General features: G+C 42.5%; 1 protein-coding gene across 8 annotated transcripts in view; it reads right to left on the reverse strand.

Annotated features, from left to right (window-relative positions):
* Positions 1–16,964, reverse strand: part of SHF (Src homology 2 domain containing F) — a 378,212-nt gene that overhangs the window by 154,283 nt on the left and 206,965 nt on the right. For 3 of the 8 annotated variants that reach the window (XM_077263932.1, XM_077263938.1, XM_077263934.1), the window contains exon 4: positions 4,739–4,900. The exons of 2 other annotated variants lie outside the window; for them this stretch is intronic. In XM_077263932.1, coding sequence (XP_077120047.1) covers positions 4,739–4,900 — 162 coding nt within the window. Of the gene's footprint in view, positions 1–3,805; positions 4,023–4,738; positions 4,901–16,964 lie in introns of those variants that run through there. 3 more of the 8 variants (XM_077263933.1, XM_077263937.1, XM_077263939.1) reach the window with 2 other exon arrangements.

Below are 16,964 nucleotides of genomic sequence, written 5' to 3' on the forward strand. Positions count from 1 at the left end.
TGGTCTGAGTATTTCAGAAACTGCTGATCTACTGGGATTTTCACACACAACCATCTCTAGGGTTTACAGAGAATGGTCCAAAAAAGAAAAAAAATCCAGTGAGCGGCAGTTCTGTGGGCGGAAATGCCTTGTTGATGCCAGAGGTCAGAGGAGAATGGGCAGACTGGTTCGAGCTGATAGAAAGGCAACAGTGACTCAAATCGCCACCCGTTACAACCAAGGTAGGCCTAAGAGCATCTCTGAACGCACAGTGCGTCGAACTTTGAGGCAGATGGGCTACAGCAGCAGAAGACCACACCGGGTACCACTCCTTTCAGCTAAGAACAGGAAACTGAGGCTACAATTTGTACAAGCTCATCGAAATTGGACAGTAGAAGATTGGAAAACGTTGCTTGGTCTGATGAGTCTCGATTTCTGCTGCAACATTCGGATGGTAGGGTCAGAATTTGGCGTAAACAACATGAAAGCATGGATCCATCCTGCCTTGTATGGAGCATCTTTGGGATGTGCAGCCGACAAATCTGCAGCAACTGTGTGATGCCATCATGTCAATATGGACCAAAATCTCTGAGGAATGCTTCCAGCACCTTGTTGAATCTATGCCACGAAGAATTGAGGCAGTTCTGAAGGCAAAAGGGGGTCCAACCCGTTACTAGCATGGTGTACCTAATAAAGTGGCCGGTGAGTGTATGTATTATATATATATATATATATATATATATATATTTATATTATACACACACACACTAGATTTTTCCAGCCAGCTAACACTCGGCACGCTCATTGCTATCTATCACTGCTTGTGATTAAACTAAAGTAAATAATGACAACATTCAATAGCGCTTACACAGGTGGTAAATTAACTTAAAATGAAGATAATAATAGTGTGGTGATGTGTTGGGGGCGGAATTATGTGTGGTGATGTGGTGGGGGGGCGGGATTATGTGTGGTGATGTGGTGGGGGGCGGGATTATGTGTGGTGATGTGGTGGGGGGGCGGGATTATGTGTGGTGATGTGGTGGGGGGCGGGATTATGTGTGGTAAAGTGGTGGGGGCCGGATTATGTGTGGTGATGTGCTGGGGGCCGGATTATGTGTGGTAATGTGGTGGGGGGGCTGGATTATGTGTGGTAATGTGGTGGGGGGCGGGAATATCTGTAGTAATGTGGTGGGGGCAGGATTATGTGTGGTAATGTGGTGTGGGTTGGGATTATGTGTGGTAATGTGGTGGGGGGCGGGATTATCTGTAGTAATGTGGTGGGGGCAGGATTATGTGTGGTAATGTGGTGGGGGGCGGGATTATCTGTAGTAATGTGGTGGGGGGCGGGATTATCTGTAGTAATGTGGTGGGGGCAGGATTATGTGTGGTAATGTGGTGGGGAGCGGGATTGTGTGTGGTAATGTGGTGGGGGGCGGGATTATGTGTGGTAATGTGGTGGGGGCGGGATTATGTGTGGTAATGTGGTGGGGGGCCTGGATTATGTGTGGTGATGTGCTGGGGGCCGGATTATGTGTGGTAATGTGGTGGGGGGGCTGGATTATGTGTGGTAATGTGGTGGGGGGGCAGGAATATCTGTAGTAATGTGGTGGGGGCAGGATTATGTGTAGTAATGTGGTGTGGGTTGGGATTATGTGTGGTAATGTGGTGGGGGGCGGGATTATCTGTAGTAATGTGGTGGGGGCAGGATTATGTGTGGTAATGTGGTGGGGGGCGGGATTATGTGTGGTAATGTGGTGGGGGGCGGGATTGTGTGTGGTAATGTGGATGGAGGCGGGATTATGTGTGGTAATGTGGTGGGGGGCGGGATTATGTGTGGTGATGTGTGGGGGGGCGGGATTATGTGTGGTAATGTGGTGGGGGGCGGGAATATGTGTGGTAATGTGGATGGAGGCGGGATTATGTGTGGTAATGTGGTGGGAGGCGGGATTATGTGTGGTAATGTGGTGTGGGGCGGGATTATGTGTGGTAATGTGGTGGGGGGTGGGATTGTGTGGGGTAATGTGGTGGGAGGCGGGATTATGTGTGGTAATGTGGTGTGGGGCGGGATTATGTGTAGTAATGTGGTGGGGTGGCGGGATTGTGTTGATGTGGTGGGGGGCGGGATTATGTGTGGTAATGGGGTGGGGGGCGGGAATATGTGTGGTAATGTGGATGGAGGCGGGATTATGTGTGGTAATGTGGTGGGAGGCGGGATTATGTGTGGTAATGTGGTGTGGGGCGGGATTATGTGTAGTAATGTGGTGGGGTGGCGGGATTGTGTTGATGTGGTGGGGGGGCGGGATTGTGTGTGGTAATGTGGTGGGGGGCGGAATTATGTGTTGATGTGGTGGGGGGGCGGGATTATGTGTAGTAATGGGGTGGGGTGGCGGGATTATGTGTAGTAATGGGGTGGGGTGGCGGGATTATGTGTAGTGATGTGTTGGGGAGGCAGGATTGTGTGGTGATGAGGTGGGGGCGGGATTATGTGTGGTGATGTGTTGAAGGGGTGGGATTATGTGTAGTGATGTGTTGAAGGGGTGGGATTATGTGTGGTGATGTGGTGGGGGCAGGATTGTGTGTGGTGATGTGGTGGGGGCGGAGCTACTGTGCAGGGGGCGGGATTAGCGAGTAATCATGATGCCATATATATATATATACACTCACTGGCCACTTTATTAGGTACACCTGTCCAACTTCTTGTTAACACTTAATTTCTAATCAGCCAATCACATGGCGGCAACTCAGTGCATTTAGGCATGTAGACATGGTCAAGACAATCTCCTGCAGTTCAAACCGAGCATCAGTATGGGGAAGAAAGGTGATTTGAGTGCCTTTGAACGTGGCATGGTTGTTGGTGCCAGAAGGGCTGGTCTGAGTATTTCAGAAACTGCTGATCTACTGGGATTTTCACGCACAACCATCTCTAGGGTTTACAGAGAATGGTCCAAAAAAGAAAAAAAATCCAGTGAGCGGCAGTTCTGTGGGCAGAAATGCCTTGTTGATGCCAGAGGTCAGAGGAGAATGGGCAGACTGGTTCGAGCTGATAGAAAGGCAACAGTGACTCAAATCGCCACCCGTTACAACCAAGGTAGGCCTAAGAGCATCTCTGAACGCACAGTGCGTCGAACTTTGAGGCAGATGGGCTACAGCAGCAGAAGACCACACCGGGTACCACTCCTTTCAGCTAAGAACAGGAAACTGAGGCTACAATTTGTACAAGCTCATCGAAATTGGACAGTAGAAGATTGGAAAAACGTTGCTTGGTCTGATGAGTCTCGATTTCTGCTGCGACATTCGGATGGTAGGGTCAGAATTTGGCGTAAACAACATGAAAGCATGGATCCATCCTGCCTTGTATGGAGCATCTTTGGGATGTGCAGCCGACAAATCTGCGGCAACTGTGTGATGCCATCATGTCAATATGGACCAAAATCTCTGAGGAATGCTTCCAGCACCTTGTTGAATCTATGCCACGAAGAATTGAGGCAGTTCTGAAGGCAAAAGGGGTCCAACCCGTTACTAGCATGGTGTACCTAATAAAGTGGCCGGTGAGTGTATATAATATATATATATATATATATATATATATATATATATATATATATATATATATATATATATATATATATTATTGTACAAAGTGTTGAGGGATCTACACAAGGTCACTATGAAGTGGTAATTTTCTTGCATATCAATAAATGCAAAGGAATATGTTAGAGCAAATCTAGGAATTCTCATAGAAGAATGTGAACGCTTTCCTGTACTTTCAAATAATGCCACTTAGATTTTTTATATTGTTTTATTTTCATGTTGAAGTACACTTCCTATAGATAATCAGTATTATCAATAACACATCTGCTACCTTGCTCAGGAGAAATGATTGACACTTGGGAAACAAATTGTATATTTATTCTATTGCAGAAGACTAGAGACGGGTCACAATACAGGAATAAGAGGAGGCATAGTAGTCATTCTGCGCTGGGTGCCATGGATGGGAGCCCTCTCTGGCTTGAACTGTAAATGAGGTTACGCACCACCTAGGACTGTATATGGGGTAAAAGTATGTTAAATCATGTGTTTAAAAAAGGATCCATTAAAACAATATGAAATTTATGAGACATTTAGGGAAGAAATGGAAAAACAGAATAGGGAGTAGAAGATTCTCGGAAAAACAACATAAAATTATTTTTTTATAGCTTTTATCCAGCTCAATCCACTTCCAGTTCCCACATAATCTCTAGTTCTATTATATCTGCATGGTCTATTATTCGCATCATAATGGATGAAGAAAGAAAAAGATTTCAAGCACTGGCTTAATGTAAAGCATAAGCAGTCAAGCGAATTTCTAAAAGTTCGCAATATATTTCAAAGGAACATAAGAAGGATAATATTGATATTTCTGCTGACTCCGCTATAAACTGCAATGAGGTCAGGGCAAAAGTGCGGACTAACTGACTTTAGCCCTAGCAGAATAATTCCACAAATGTCATTGGTACGGGATATTACCAAAACTCAAATATTCACGAGTGCAAGATCAGCAAAGCGCTAAATTGCATAAATTAAAAGGACATTGTCAGCAACATACAAAATTAGATATTTTTATAGACCCCATAAAACAAAATACCGTAACTGGTTTTCCCCTCTAGACGTGTAGATGCAATGCTAATCATTTATACGGAAAACATACCTACATCTATATACGTGTTGTTACACTTTTACGGCAATAAAGTAAAGCAAGCTTTCGTGCTCAGAAACCCACCATTGCTGTCTTCAATACTGTTCTGGGATGTTAAGTGTGGAGAAGATGGCGGCTGCTGGGAGGAGAATGAAGAGCTCACATCACTTTCTTGGGTTTCGGCGGTGCTGTTCAGCTGTCCCACTGGTGGAGGCCAAGGAAGATCTTTGATTACTTTAATCTCAACTGATAGCCACATCAACAGGAGAAGAGACATGGAGACCGGCAGAGAGACAAAGAGGGGACAAAGACAGATCAAGATTGAGAACAGGCAAAGGGTCTCCAATATGAGAAGCTTAAAGCTACGTTCACACCTGCATTTGCACTGTTTGTTTGTTTTTTCACATTTATAGGAGCAAGTGAACTTATTGTCCAAAACAGATCCCTAACATAACTGATGCAAAAGGAAGCAGATGGATCCCATTTATCAGGGTTACCTTACTTGTCTGTTTTGGACATTACATTAGTCTGTCCTCTTTTGAGGACCAGACACTTGGAATTAATGTCCATGCAGGTGAGAATGTGGCCTAATAAAAGTATACAGTATCTCTGAAGACAGAAAGAATGGAAACAGAAGACTTAATACTGTAGCTAAACATCAGACATATAATCTGTGATGGAGACAGTTATAGGGGTAGGAATGGTATACCCAATATTGTGTTCTTTATTCAGACTCCACCCTTTAAATTCGGTCACTGCACATATTACTCCTTTCTGCATCTTTGTTGAAAAACATGGTTTCTGAATGTTTCCAATGTGATTTTGTACTTAAAAAAATTATTTGCTCCTTTTATTTTGTAGCCTACAGTAGGTTAGATTGCTTATTGAATTTTTAATACCATTAACTGTACATAATACTTTCTATTACTCCAATTCTACCATTTTACTTCTACGTATCCCTTCTGCAGAGCTTCTGTGCTGCATCCATCCCATAGAGCTCACTACCCTAAGTTGCAGACTTGCATCTAACATTAAAGTTTTAAGACTATATAGAAATCCAGAAGGCTTAAATCACATGGCCTTATAGTTCTAAAAGCCCCCACAGACATTAGAGTAAAGCCCCCTGGTCCACTGACTTGGGCCAGATCAGCCCAACATCTGATGTATATGAAGACTTCTTAACTCTCCCTTGCCAACATTGAACATTTAAACAGGATCTTCCATCAGTCTGAGTATGTTATACTGGTCACATCATGGAATAGTGGATGAGAAGCTGAGTTTTTTTACTTAATTTTTCATCTCCATTGTAGAGGTTATAACTAATGATAAGCCCAACTTATGAGAAATTTGTCTCTGGGGGGTGTGTACTTTTTCCCTTGTATGCAGATGACCATCATAAGAAAGAAGCAACAAACAAGAGTAAAAAAATCATGCCCCAACAATAGATTAGGCTTTCGCCTGTTTGAGACATGTAATGACAGTTGTGCTCCCCCACTGCAGATTAGTATGTGATTACAAAGTGCTGGGAATAGAGAAGAGATAAAGGTGATTACAAACACCTTTCAGCTTCCATCTCAAAACAGTCAGTGTGGGGTTGAGGTGGATACATCAGAGATTACAGTGCTGTGAAAGGAGAGCTGCAGATGTGTTTGTAATGAGATAAAGCTTTTCTGTGTTGCCCCTTTCCTCATTCTTACTGAAGTGAGATGAATGCTGAAAAGTTGGTGTAATCACATTCATCCTTGCTCTACTCCCAACACTTTTTAATCACACACAGCTTTACAGTGAAGTTGGCGCGAGCAGGGCTGTCTGTCATTACATGTCTCACACAAGAGAAAGTCTACCCTTGCTGTTGTGGGGAGGAATTCTACTTTTTTCCCCCTGTATGTTGCTGCCTGTTTATGATTGGTCTATGGTATAGCTTAGTTGGGCTTATTATAAATTATTAACTAAACTTTACAAGCTAATATGTATATAACAGAGGAGAAATTAGAACATAAAAATACATTTTATTAAGTACTGCAACCACAGTTCCATGATGTGGCCAGTTTAATCTTGCGAAAACCGGGAAAAGATCCTCTTTAAATTCAGTACCCGATCCTTTTATTTTGCAGCTAGACAAGCCACTGCCAGAGATGACAGGCAATGTCTTTCTTCACTCTCTTCAATAAGAGAATATATAATGTTCACTGAGCAGAGTATTCATGGCTGTGAGCTATGCACCTCGCACTTAACTGTATTAGCCCAAGACCAGACACAAAAAAAATCAAATAAACTAAACGGATCTGTTAGAAAAAAAAAGATAATGTTAGATAAAAAGATAAAGATGCTATTGAGATAAAGCAGTGCTTCTCAAACTGTGAGGCGTTCCTTTATTTTTTGGGAGGTAAAGCTGGAGAGTAAATTTTGACTTAAGTGATTATATGCCACAAATGGCATTCTCAGGCTTCAGCAGTCTCCGTAATTTACTTCCTTTGTGTGAAGTGTATTGTATTCATACTATAAAACAAAAACACAACAAGTCTTGATATTTTTCAGAATGCAATATTTCTGTACTTTAAATGGATTATGCACAATATTTTCCGGCCTTACATTTTGCATTCTCTATATATTGTACCTTTCTCATTCTTTTTGTCTTCAAAATATAAAGGCTTTTTGTGCACCTGTCAAGTCACACAATGAAATGACCGTTCATTATGAAAGCCACTGGCAGCCTGGTTTATTTTTAGGAAATCACATTTGATCCTGGCGCAGAAACGCTCTGATTAACTCAGCTGGGAATTCTTCATTAGCGTATGCAAAACTGCCATTCCAACACCGGGAGATGGAAGGGGAAAATTACCGTTGACGTCACCTTATAATGTAAGCGTTTGCCTTTAGTTGAGGAACAGGGGGTTAATATTCTCAACGTTTCCAGAGGGAATTAGGCAGAGCCGTGTCGGTGAATCAGAAGCAGAACATTCAGCCGTCTGATTGTGCAATCAGAAACCATTTAAGAAGCTCAGAGTCATCTTGCATCCTGAAACCTTCCCAATTACATAACCCCTTATTGGGCTGCTCTTAACCCTTCGGTGCTAAACGTACCGTTACCTCGGTGCCACATTATAGAGTCATTCTAGTGAAGTTCTCGGCATTTTCATTCATGGTCATGATGCTTAGCTTATAAACGCCTGCCAGGCATATGCACATGTAGATTTAGTTCATTGGACTGAATAAACTATTTTGTGGGCAGAAGCTGGAGCCTGATATTGTAGGTGCATGCGGCCCTGGAGCGTAAGGGGCACAATCAATCCCTTTGGCCCAAATGAGAAGACTAATAATATATGTAGGAGCCCTGCTGGTGATTTTGTACTGGGGTTCCCAAACTTCAAGTTACCCAACTAGGTACAGCATGTGAATTTCAAGTTAATTTTACCTCGTTTAGTGATTAAACCAAAATCTCACAATGCTTGCACACTTTTTGTTGTGAAAAGCAAGAAGAATTGCATTTTTGACGTTCACAGTGTATCCATAATGTATACCGTAAGCTCCCAATCACATTAAAGGGGCTGTCCAACACTCCTACAACACCTTCACAAATACTATATTTTCCCAGTGTAATGCAAAAATAAACTCGAGTCCCCCACCGGTGCCATTCCAGCGATAATGGGTCAGGCCTCTCATGTCTCACTGCTTCAACTCACTTTCTTCAGATGAACGTCGGACATTCACAGGAAGATTGAGAACTGCAGCTCATTAGCATCCACTGATTGTTATGCTATGTAAGCACTGCAGAAAATGTCACATGAGCAGTGAGGGATCCAGCGCCGTTACCGTTGGAACAGTGCTGGTGCGGGAGGTGAGTTTCTGGAATTTTTATTTTATAGTATACTAGACTGTGGCCCGATTCTAACGCATCGGGTATTCTAGAATATGCATGTCCCCGTAGTATATGGACAATGATGATTCCAGAATTCGCGGCAGACTGTGCCCGTCGCTGATTGGTCGAGGCAACCTTTATGACATCATCGTCGCCATGGCAACCATTATGACATCTACGTCGATACTGTGCCCGTCGCTGATTGGTCGAGGCCTGGGGGCCTCGACCAATCAGAGACGCAGGATTTCCAGGACAGACAGACAGACAGACAGATGCAAAAACCCTTAGACAAATATATATATATAGATGAGAGCCCCTTTGAATAACTTTAATGCTCTTTATGCTTTCCTAGTTTAAAAACAAAATGAGCTTTACTCTCCAATGGTCGCTTCAGAGATACTCATACATGTCAACAAAGACCGTTGGAGTTTGTTGATATGTATGAAGCAGTGACATCACGAATACTGCACGGGACCACTGCAGCCAGTCACTGAGATCAGAGATGATACCCAAAAAGGCAGTGATCGAGACTCAGTTTGGGAGTAAAGCTAACTGTTATTTTTAAACAAGTAAATGTAAAATAGAGGAATGAAAACTGACAACTCCTTTATTACAGTTCCTCAAAACTCTGGCCTGCTCCCTTTGTCATAGATTTATCAAACGCACTACAATGTTAGGGTATGTGCACACGTTGCAGATTTCCTGCAGATCCGCAGCGTTTTTTTCCTTGCAGAAACGCTGCAGATCCGCAAGTGATTTACAGTACAATGGAAATCAATGAAAAAAATGCTGTGCTAATGGTGCGGAAAATTCCGCACGGAAAACGCTGCGGATCAAAAGAAGGGCCATGTCAATTGTTTGTGCGGATCTGCAGCGTCCCTGCACCCATTCCATAATAGAAATCCGCAGGGGTAAAAACGCATGAAAGCCGCACAGAATCTGCAGTAAATCCGCAACAAATACGTACAAAATCCGCATTAAAAATGAACAGATTTTGACCTGCGTTTTCTGCCAAGAGATGCAAAATTCACACAGAAAATTCCACAGGCAAATTCACAATGTGTGTACATACCCTTAAAGGGTATTACATTTCTAGATCATCAGAGGACACCTCCAGTCTACCCAAAATTATTATAAACAAACATCGTGAGCACTATTATGGGGGGTGCTAATGGCGGTCCCCAAACCGTTCAATAGTAGAAATGAAACTTTGCACTCAACTTAAAGGTGCGATGATTAAGGCTATGTGCAGACGTTCAGGAATTCTTGCAGAAAATTCCTGAGAAAAACCTGAAATTTTCTGCAAGAAATCTGCATGCGCTTTTGGCGCGTTTTTGCCGCGTTTTTGGTGCATTTTTGATGCATTTTTTCCGGACATTTCCCAATGCATTTTATAGTGGGAAATCAGCAAAAAAAAACCCGCAAAATTAATGAACATGCTGCGTTTTTAACCGCGATGCGTTTTTTTCGCGGACAAAAAGGAACATGTGCACAAAACATGCGGAATTCATTCTAAATGATGGGATGCATCTTGCATGCAATTTTTTTGCAGTTTTATAGCGTTTTTATCGGGAAAAAACGTGGAAAAAAAACAGCGAAAAATCAGCAATGTGTGCACACAGCCTTATTGTAGTACGCTTAACAAATGTTTCGGTCACATTTGACCTTCATCGGTGACATATTATACTAGGTAGTATATTGAGGATATCCGTAGGGATAGTTCCTTGTATGCTCGTATTTATAGTGGATTAGGAGGGTAGTAAGTATGTGGTATTTTGGTCTTGCTCTTGTCTTGGCGCAGGTACCTCAGAAGCGGTGCTCACGCGTCTGATAAGCGCCCTACAATAATTCATCACACCTTTAAGTTGAGTGCAAGGTTTCATTTCTAATACCCAAAATTATTAACAGAACATATTCCATTTGCAGGGTGTTTGGACACATTTTGAATGAAAATTATTTGTTGCCATCATTCATATACAATCACAGCCGAAAGCAATGCACCCTTGAAATTATTCCAGAAAATGAAGTATTTCTCTCAGAAAATTATTGCAATTGCACGTTTTGTTATACATGTTTATTTCTTACTAGATGGTGGCCCGATTCTAACGCATCGGGCATTCTAGAATATGTATGTACGTCGCGCTGTGAGTGGGGGTTAAATTCCACGCCAATATCGCTGATTGGTCGCGCCTGGCTGGCCGATCAACAAAAAGTGGTTCAAATCTGGCGCCAATTCGCGGCCAGACTGCGCCTGTCGCTGATTGGACGCGTCCGGCCGGGTATGACCAATGACCGAAGCAGTGTTTAAATACTGCGCCAATATCGCTGATTGGTCGTGGTCGGCCATGCACGACCAATCACTGAAGCGGTGTTTAAATCCCGTGCCAATATCGCTGATTGGTCACGGCCGGTCGCGACCAATCAGTGAAGCGTGGTTTAAATCCCGCGTCAATTCACGGCTGGACTGCGTCTGTCGCTGATTGGTTGCAGGATGTCGGGGGTTCGGGGCACTGGATGTCGGGGGTTCGGGGTGCATGATATAGTACAGCCACGTAGTATATAACACAGCCACGTAGTATGTAGTATATAGCACAGCCACGTAGTATATAGCACAGTCACGTAGTATATAGCAGCCACGTAGTATATAGCACAGCCCGTAGTATATAGCACAGCCACGTAGTATATAGCACAGCCACGTAGTATATAACACAGTGTCACGGGGAGACTAGGTGAGCGAGAGCTAATAACCCAGGCCCCTGCAATTTCCCTCAGACTAGGGAAATCCTGACTGACCCTCTACCTGGAGTTTACACTGATGGTGTGCATGTCCAGACCTCGACCCTCGCCCTGTCTCCTGTTTCAACCCTAGGCTGAAAACGTCCGCCCACCACCCAGTGAAGATGTAATTCACCAATACCCACAGTTAGCACAGACAAGGATAAAGGAAAATATACACCACGCCGCAGACACTCAGGAATACACTATAAATGAGCAGGGCAAAATAAATACAAATATAGGAAGGAGTAAATAAGACAAAGGAAAATACACCACCAGCAACGACTCTCCAGCAACCAGCTCTCCATTCCAGACCGAGATAACAACGCACAAGACAGAAGCTATAATCGGCGACGCCCAATGATCAGGAGAGCTATTTAAAGGCAATGGGCATGGTCCAGCTTCCAATTCGAGGATCAGGTAAATTAACCCCGGAACAGCTAGATAAAATCTAGCCGACGCTAATGAGCAAATAGTGGTCAAAAGCAGAATTACCGCTGTCTGTCGAACGACCTGGTCTGAACAGCGTCCGACATGACACACAGCCATCGTACTATATAACACAGACAGCCACGGAATCTGGCAGCCTCGCCGCTTGCGTGCATCGGTGGACGTCGGAAGGTGAGAATAGCACCATTTTTTTTGTTATTATTATTTTTAACATTGTATCTTTTTACTATTGATGCTGCATAGGCAGCATCAATAGTAAAAAGTTTGTCACACAATGTTAATAGCAGCGTTAACAGACTGCGTTACACCGCATTATGCTGCGGTGTAATTCAGTCGGTTTAACGGACTGCTAAAACGCTATGTGGGCGGCGGCGCTGACTGGAGGGGAGTAGGGAGGGGGCACAGACTGCAGGGGAGTAGGGAGCGGCCATTTCGCCGCTGACAGACAGACAAACAGACGGAAGTGCCCCTTAGACGATTATATATATATTGATGTGTATTGGCACAACACAAAAAAAAAGAGAATAAAAAGGAAATTTAGACATAATTTCACACAAAACCACAAAAATGGGCCTGACAAAATTGTTGGCACCTTTTCAAAATGGTGGGCAAACAACTTTGTTTTAAGCATGTGTTGCTCATTCAAACTTGCATGTGGCAAGTAACAGGTGTGGGCAGTATGAAAATCACTTCTGCAACCAGATAAAAAGGGGAGACATTGACTCAATCTTTGCATTATGTGTCTGTGTGCCACACCAAGCATGGAGAACAAAAAGATGAAGAGAACTATCTGAGGACTTGAGAACCAAAATTTTTGAACAATAGCAACAATATCAAGGCTTTGTCCACGGTGCGAAATATAAATCAAGAAGTTTACAACCCACTGCACTGTAGCTAATCTCACTGGATGTGGACAGCAGAAAAAAAATTGATGATAGGTTGCAACACAGGATAGCCCAGATGGTGGATAAGCAGACCCAATCAAGTTCCAAAGAAATTTAAGCTGTTCTGCAGGTTTTGGGTGCATCAGTGTAAGCATAAACTATCCGTTGACAATTGAATGAAATTAAATACTATAGCAGGTGACTCAGGAGGAAACCACTGCAGACACAAGGACATATAAAAGCTAGACTGCAGTTTGCAAAAATGTACGTGAGTAATCCAAAATCCTTCTGGAAAGCATCTTGTGGACACAAGAGACTGTCACACTGGTGGGTGTGGGCACACAGCACCGCAAGCTGGGGAAAACCTGGAGGTGCGTAACTAAGCGACCACCTGGTTATTCACTGGACCCTCATGATGTTATTAGACTTGAGCTGCAGAAAGTCACCAGGCAATACTCCAGGACAGAACCAACCCTGAACCACAGCAGCTGACCTCATAAGGACAGGGACGAAGGTATGGACCCAGAGTAGCTAGTAGGGCAGGAACAGGATAAGGGCCAGAACGGATATTAGAATATTAGAGCTGGTTCAGCATAACTGAATGGCAGGTTCAAACAGGACCTCTCTGGGTACAGGTAAAGGTTCAGACAGGACAGGCTTGGGTACAGATACAGTAAGGATGGACTCTGGGTACAGGTTCAGAAAGGACCGACTTGGTAATAGGGACCTGACAATGAAGTAGCAAGTGCAAGACTGACTAGATGCTAACATTACTCATGCACCAGTGGAGGATGCCTTGAATACCTTACCTAATGTCTCCCATATATTGGCTGGGGACATTTCCTGGAGTGTGCATGATGCACATTTAAGAAGCGTTGATGCCACGCCCGCACTCCCCGCGCTTCCAGAAGACCTGCGTAACGTGCACAGATCCTGGGAGCAGGGAGCCGCGGCAGTGGAAGGAAATACTGCCGTGGTGGTAAGCATGTCGACGTCCTTGGGGGAAAACAGAGCAGCATGTAGGGATGCTGACATTACAGAGACCTAGATAGGGCTTTTTGGAAAGCACATCATTCTACTACTTACCGAAAATGAAATGAGACCAACAAAAAAAAAAAAAACAGTACCTACAGTCAAATACTGTGGATGTTCAGATGGTGTTTTTGGCTTGTTTTGCTGCCTCTGGTACTGGGTACCTTGACTGTGTGCAAGGCATCATGAAATCTAAAGACTATCATCACAAAATCTGAAGATTATCAAAGCATTTTAGTTTGCAATGTAGTGCCCAGTGTCAGAAAGCTGGTTTTGCATCCTAGGTCATTGGTCTTCCAGCCTGACAATGACCCCAAACATATGCCAAGAAGAACCCAGAAATGGATGGAAACAAAGCACTGGAGAGTTCTTAAGTGGCCAGGATCTAAATCCCATTGAACACCTGTAGAGAGATCTTAAAATTGTTGTTGTGAGAAGGTGCCCTGTAAATATGAGAGACCCGGAGCAGTTTGCAAAAGAAGAGTGGTCCAAAATTCCAGTTGAGAAGTGTAAGAAGTTTCTTGATGGTTCTAGGAAGCGATTGCAGTTATTAATTCCATTGGGTGTGCAACCAAATATTAAGTTGAATGGGCCAACAATTTTGTGCGGCCCATTTTTGGGGTTTTGTGTGAAATGATGTCCAATTTGTATTTTTTCTCCGTTTCATTGTTTTGTTCATATCACACAGAAGAAACAAACGTGTATAACAAAACAAGTTTACTTGCAATCATTTTCTGGGAGAAATAGTTCATTTTTGGAACAATTTCAATGGCGTCAACACTTTCAGCCATGACTATTTCAATCCATGATGAGCAAATATCCAACACCTACAGAAATGGTTCTCACTGAATCAAGACAGCTCGTACTGCCCTAAGAAGCAGCAGATCAATGCAATAGCTTCTTATTATTACACATAAAGCACTTTAATATAGCACACTGAATATATTAGAGACATTTGCATATTTTATATTTGTCTATTCCTCTGTCCATATGACTTTGCATGCAATTATATTTCCCTCAGTATTTCCTAGGGGCAGTTAGCTACAACATCATGTAATTTTCTTACATTGTAGCAAAGCATCTCATCCATTGTAGATAATGGCGATGTGGGTTTGGAGATATTAAACATAATGGTACTACATGCTGTGCAGCTGAAAAAATTAGAGGTTGCTTTTTAGGGTCACTCTTCACAACACTTTCAGCCTCAGTCTTTCCATACATAGCTGCATCAGATTTAATTTCCCAAACTGCACTTGAATGTACATAGCATGGTGCTGAAAATAGCAAAATCACCAAACTGGAGACTTTTCGGTTTCTAAATCCCACAAGGCCCAAGTAAAGAATTTACACAATACTATATTCAAGAAAATGATTTGTAGAAAAATCATTTTTGTGAAAACATAAGATGTAAAAAAAAGCAGTAACACTGCACCATTACCGGAGAGGATTCATTCATTTCCCATATGCCACGTGTTATCGGACTACATGAGTACAAGAGGCTTAGACTAGACCAAGATCACTACTGCATCACAGTATCGTGCTTAACTTTTCAAGACTTCTTTCTTACTACTTGTTGGCTAGAAGGTGGTTAACAATAGTCATACTGTACCGCAGGGTTGTACACCATCTACCTGCATTGGACTGTAGCCCAGAAAAATCTACTTGGACCAACATGCTCCATAACAGAAGTTGGGATGAAGCTTTGGTTTCAATGTGTAGCAATTAGGGTTGAGCGAAACGGGTCGTTCATTTTCATAAGTCGCCGACTTTTGGCAAAGTCGGCGTCTCATGAAACCCGATCTGATCCCAGTGTGGGTCGGCCACGTGGAACGCGAACTTGGCGCCAAAGTCGCGTTTCGAATGACGCCTTCGCCATTTTTTTGAGCCAATTAATTGTGGGCAGCGTGATGACATAGGTTCCGGCTCCTGCGGCATCATAGTGCTATGTTACGTTTTCGGACGTAGTAATTTCCGGAGTCAAAAAATAACATATGGAGAGAGAGAGAGAGAGAGAGAGAGAGAGAGAGAGAGAGAGAGAGAGAGAGAGAGAGAGAGAGAGAGAGAGAGAGAGAGAGAGAGAGAGAGAGAGAGAGAGAGAGAGAGAGAGAGAGAGAGAGAGAGAGAATTTCATTGACATACATTGGGTTTCGTGTTCCGGGTCCGGAACCCGACTTTACAGTAGAATCGGCCGATTCCATACGATCCGACATCCGAGAAGGTCGGGTTTCACAAAACCCACCTCGATCCTTAAAAAGCTAAGGTCGCTCAACCCTAGTAGCAATATATTTTTCTTTGTAACAAAGCATTGTACAATTCATATTCTTACATTTTCTCTATTCATAAATAATTTGTCCAACCAAAAAGTGTAATACATTAAGATCTATAGAAATGGTTTTGTAGCCTTTTCTATACATCTCCATAAGAGGCTTTAAAAAAAAAAAAAAATAGTTGCCAACAGGCACAGTTGACAGTGAGCTAATCTTTCGTAAGAACAGTTTTGTCGTTAACCAGGCTTTGTGCACATATATTTATTAAGCAAAGCATCTGGAAAACTCACATTTACAATCTCCTCTCCTTAACCTAAACCCGCTTTACTAGTTAACTTTGAGAAGTCATTGACCCAAAGGTTCACCTTACTTCTATCTACATGGTTGAGGTTTACTTAAAAAAAAAAAAAATATGAATAGAACAATATGGACCAGATTCAAAATTTGTGTTTTTCTTTAAGTGACTTTTCTGTTTTGTATAATTTGTTGCCTTTTTGCACCAAATTCAATGGCAATCGCAGTTTGATAAAATTTTGTGCAAAAATAAAGATACTCTTTTCTTGTCTTTTATACTTTTGCGCCTTTTTATAAAAAACTGTCACTTGAGTCTTTCATTTCATTTTAAAAAAGTCACAAATTATAAATTAGGCTAAAACAGAAGTGAAAACAAGACCATATTGCAAATAAAAAAATTAAACCAAGTAAGACGTAATTCAAAAGTCCTTGAAACACAGTCCGTGTTTGGAGTTCGATGTACAGACTGGTCGCTGGTCTCCTGACTCCAACTTAACCTCATAAGCAGATATGAGTCTGCTGTTTTTGAGTCAAGAGACCCACGACTAGTCCGTACATCTAAAATTGGTTCAAAAATTAACTTAAAAAAATAAGCAAAACGTGCCAATTAAATAACGAGCAAACATAAAACACACTATTAGAACTATTTTTACTCAAGAAGAAAGGTGCAAATACAATGATGAATTGGGGCCAATGTGTGTTAAATTGTTCTCCAAGACATGAATAAAAAACAAAATCAGATGACATTT

This window comes from Ranitomeya variabilis, chromosome 5 (genome assembly GCF_051348905.1).
Source record: "Ranitomeya variabilis isolate aRanVar5 chromosome 5, aRanVar5.hap1, whole genome shotgun sequence".
NCBI lineage: Eukaryota > Metazoa > Chordata > Amphibia > Anura > Dendrobatidae > Ranitomeya > Ranitomeya variabilis.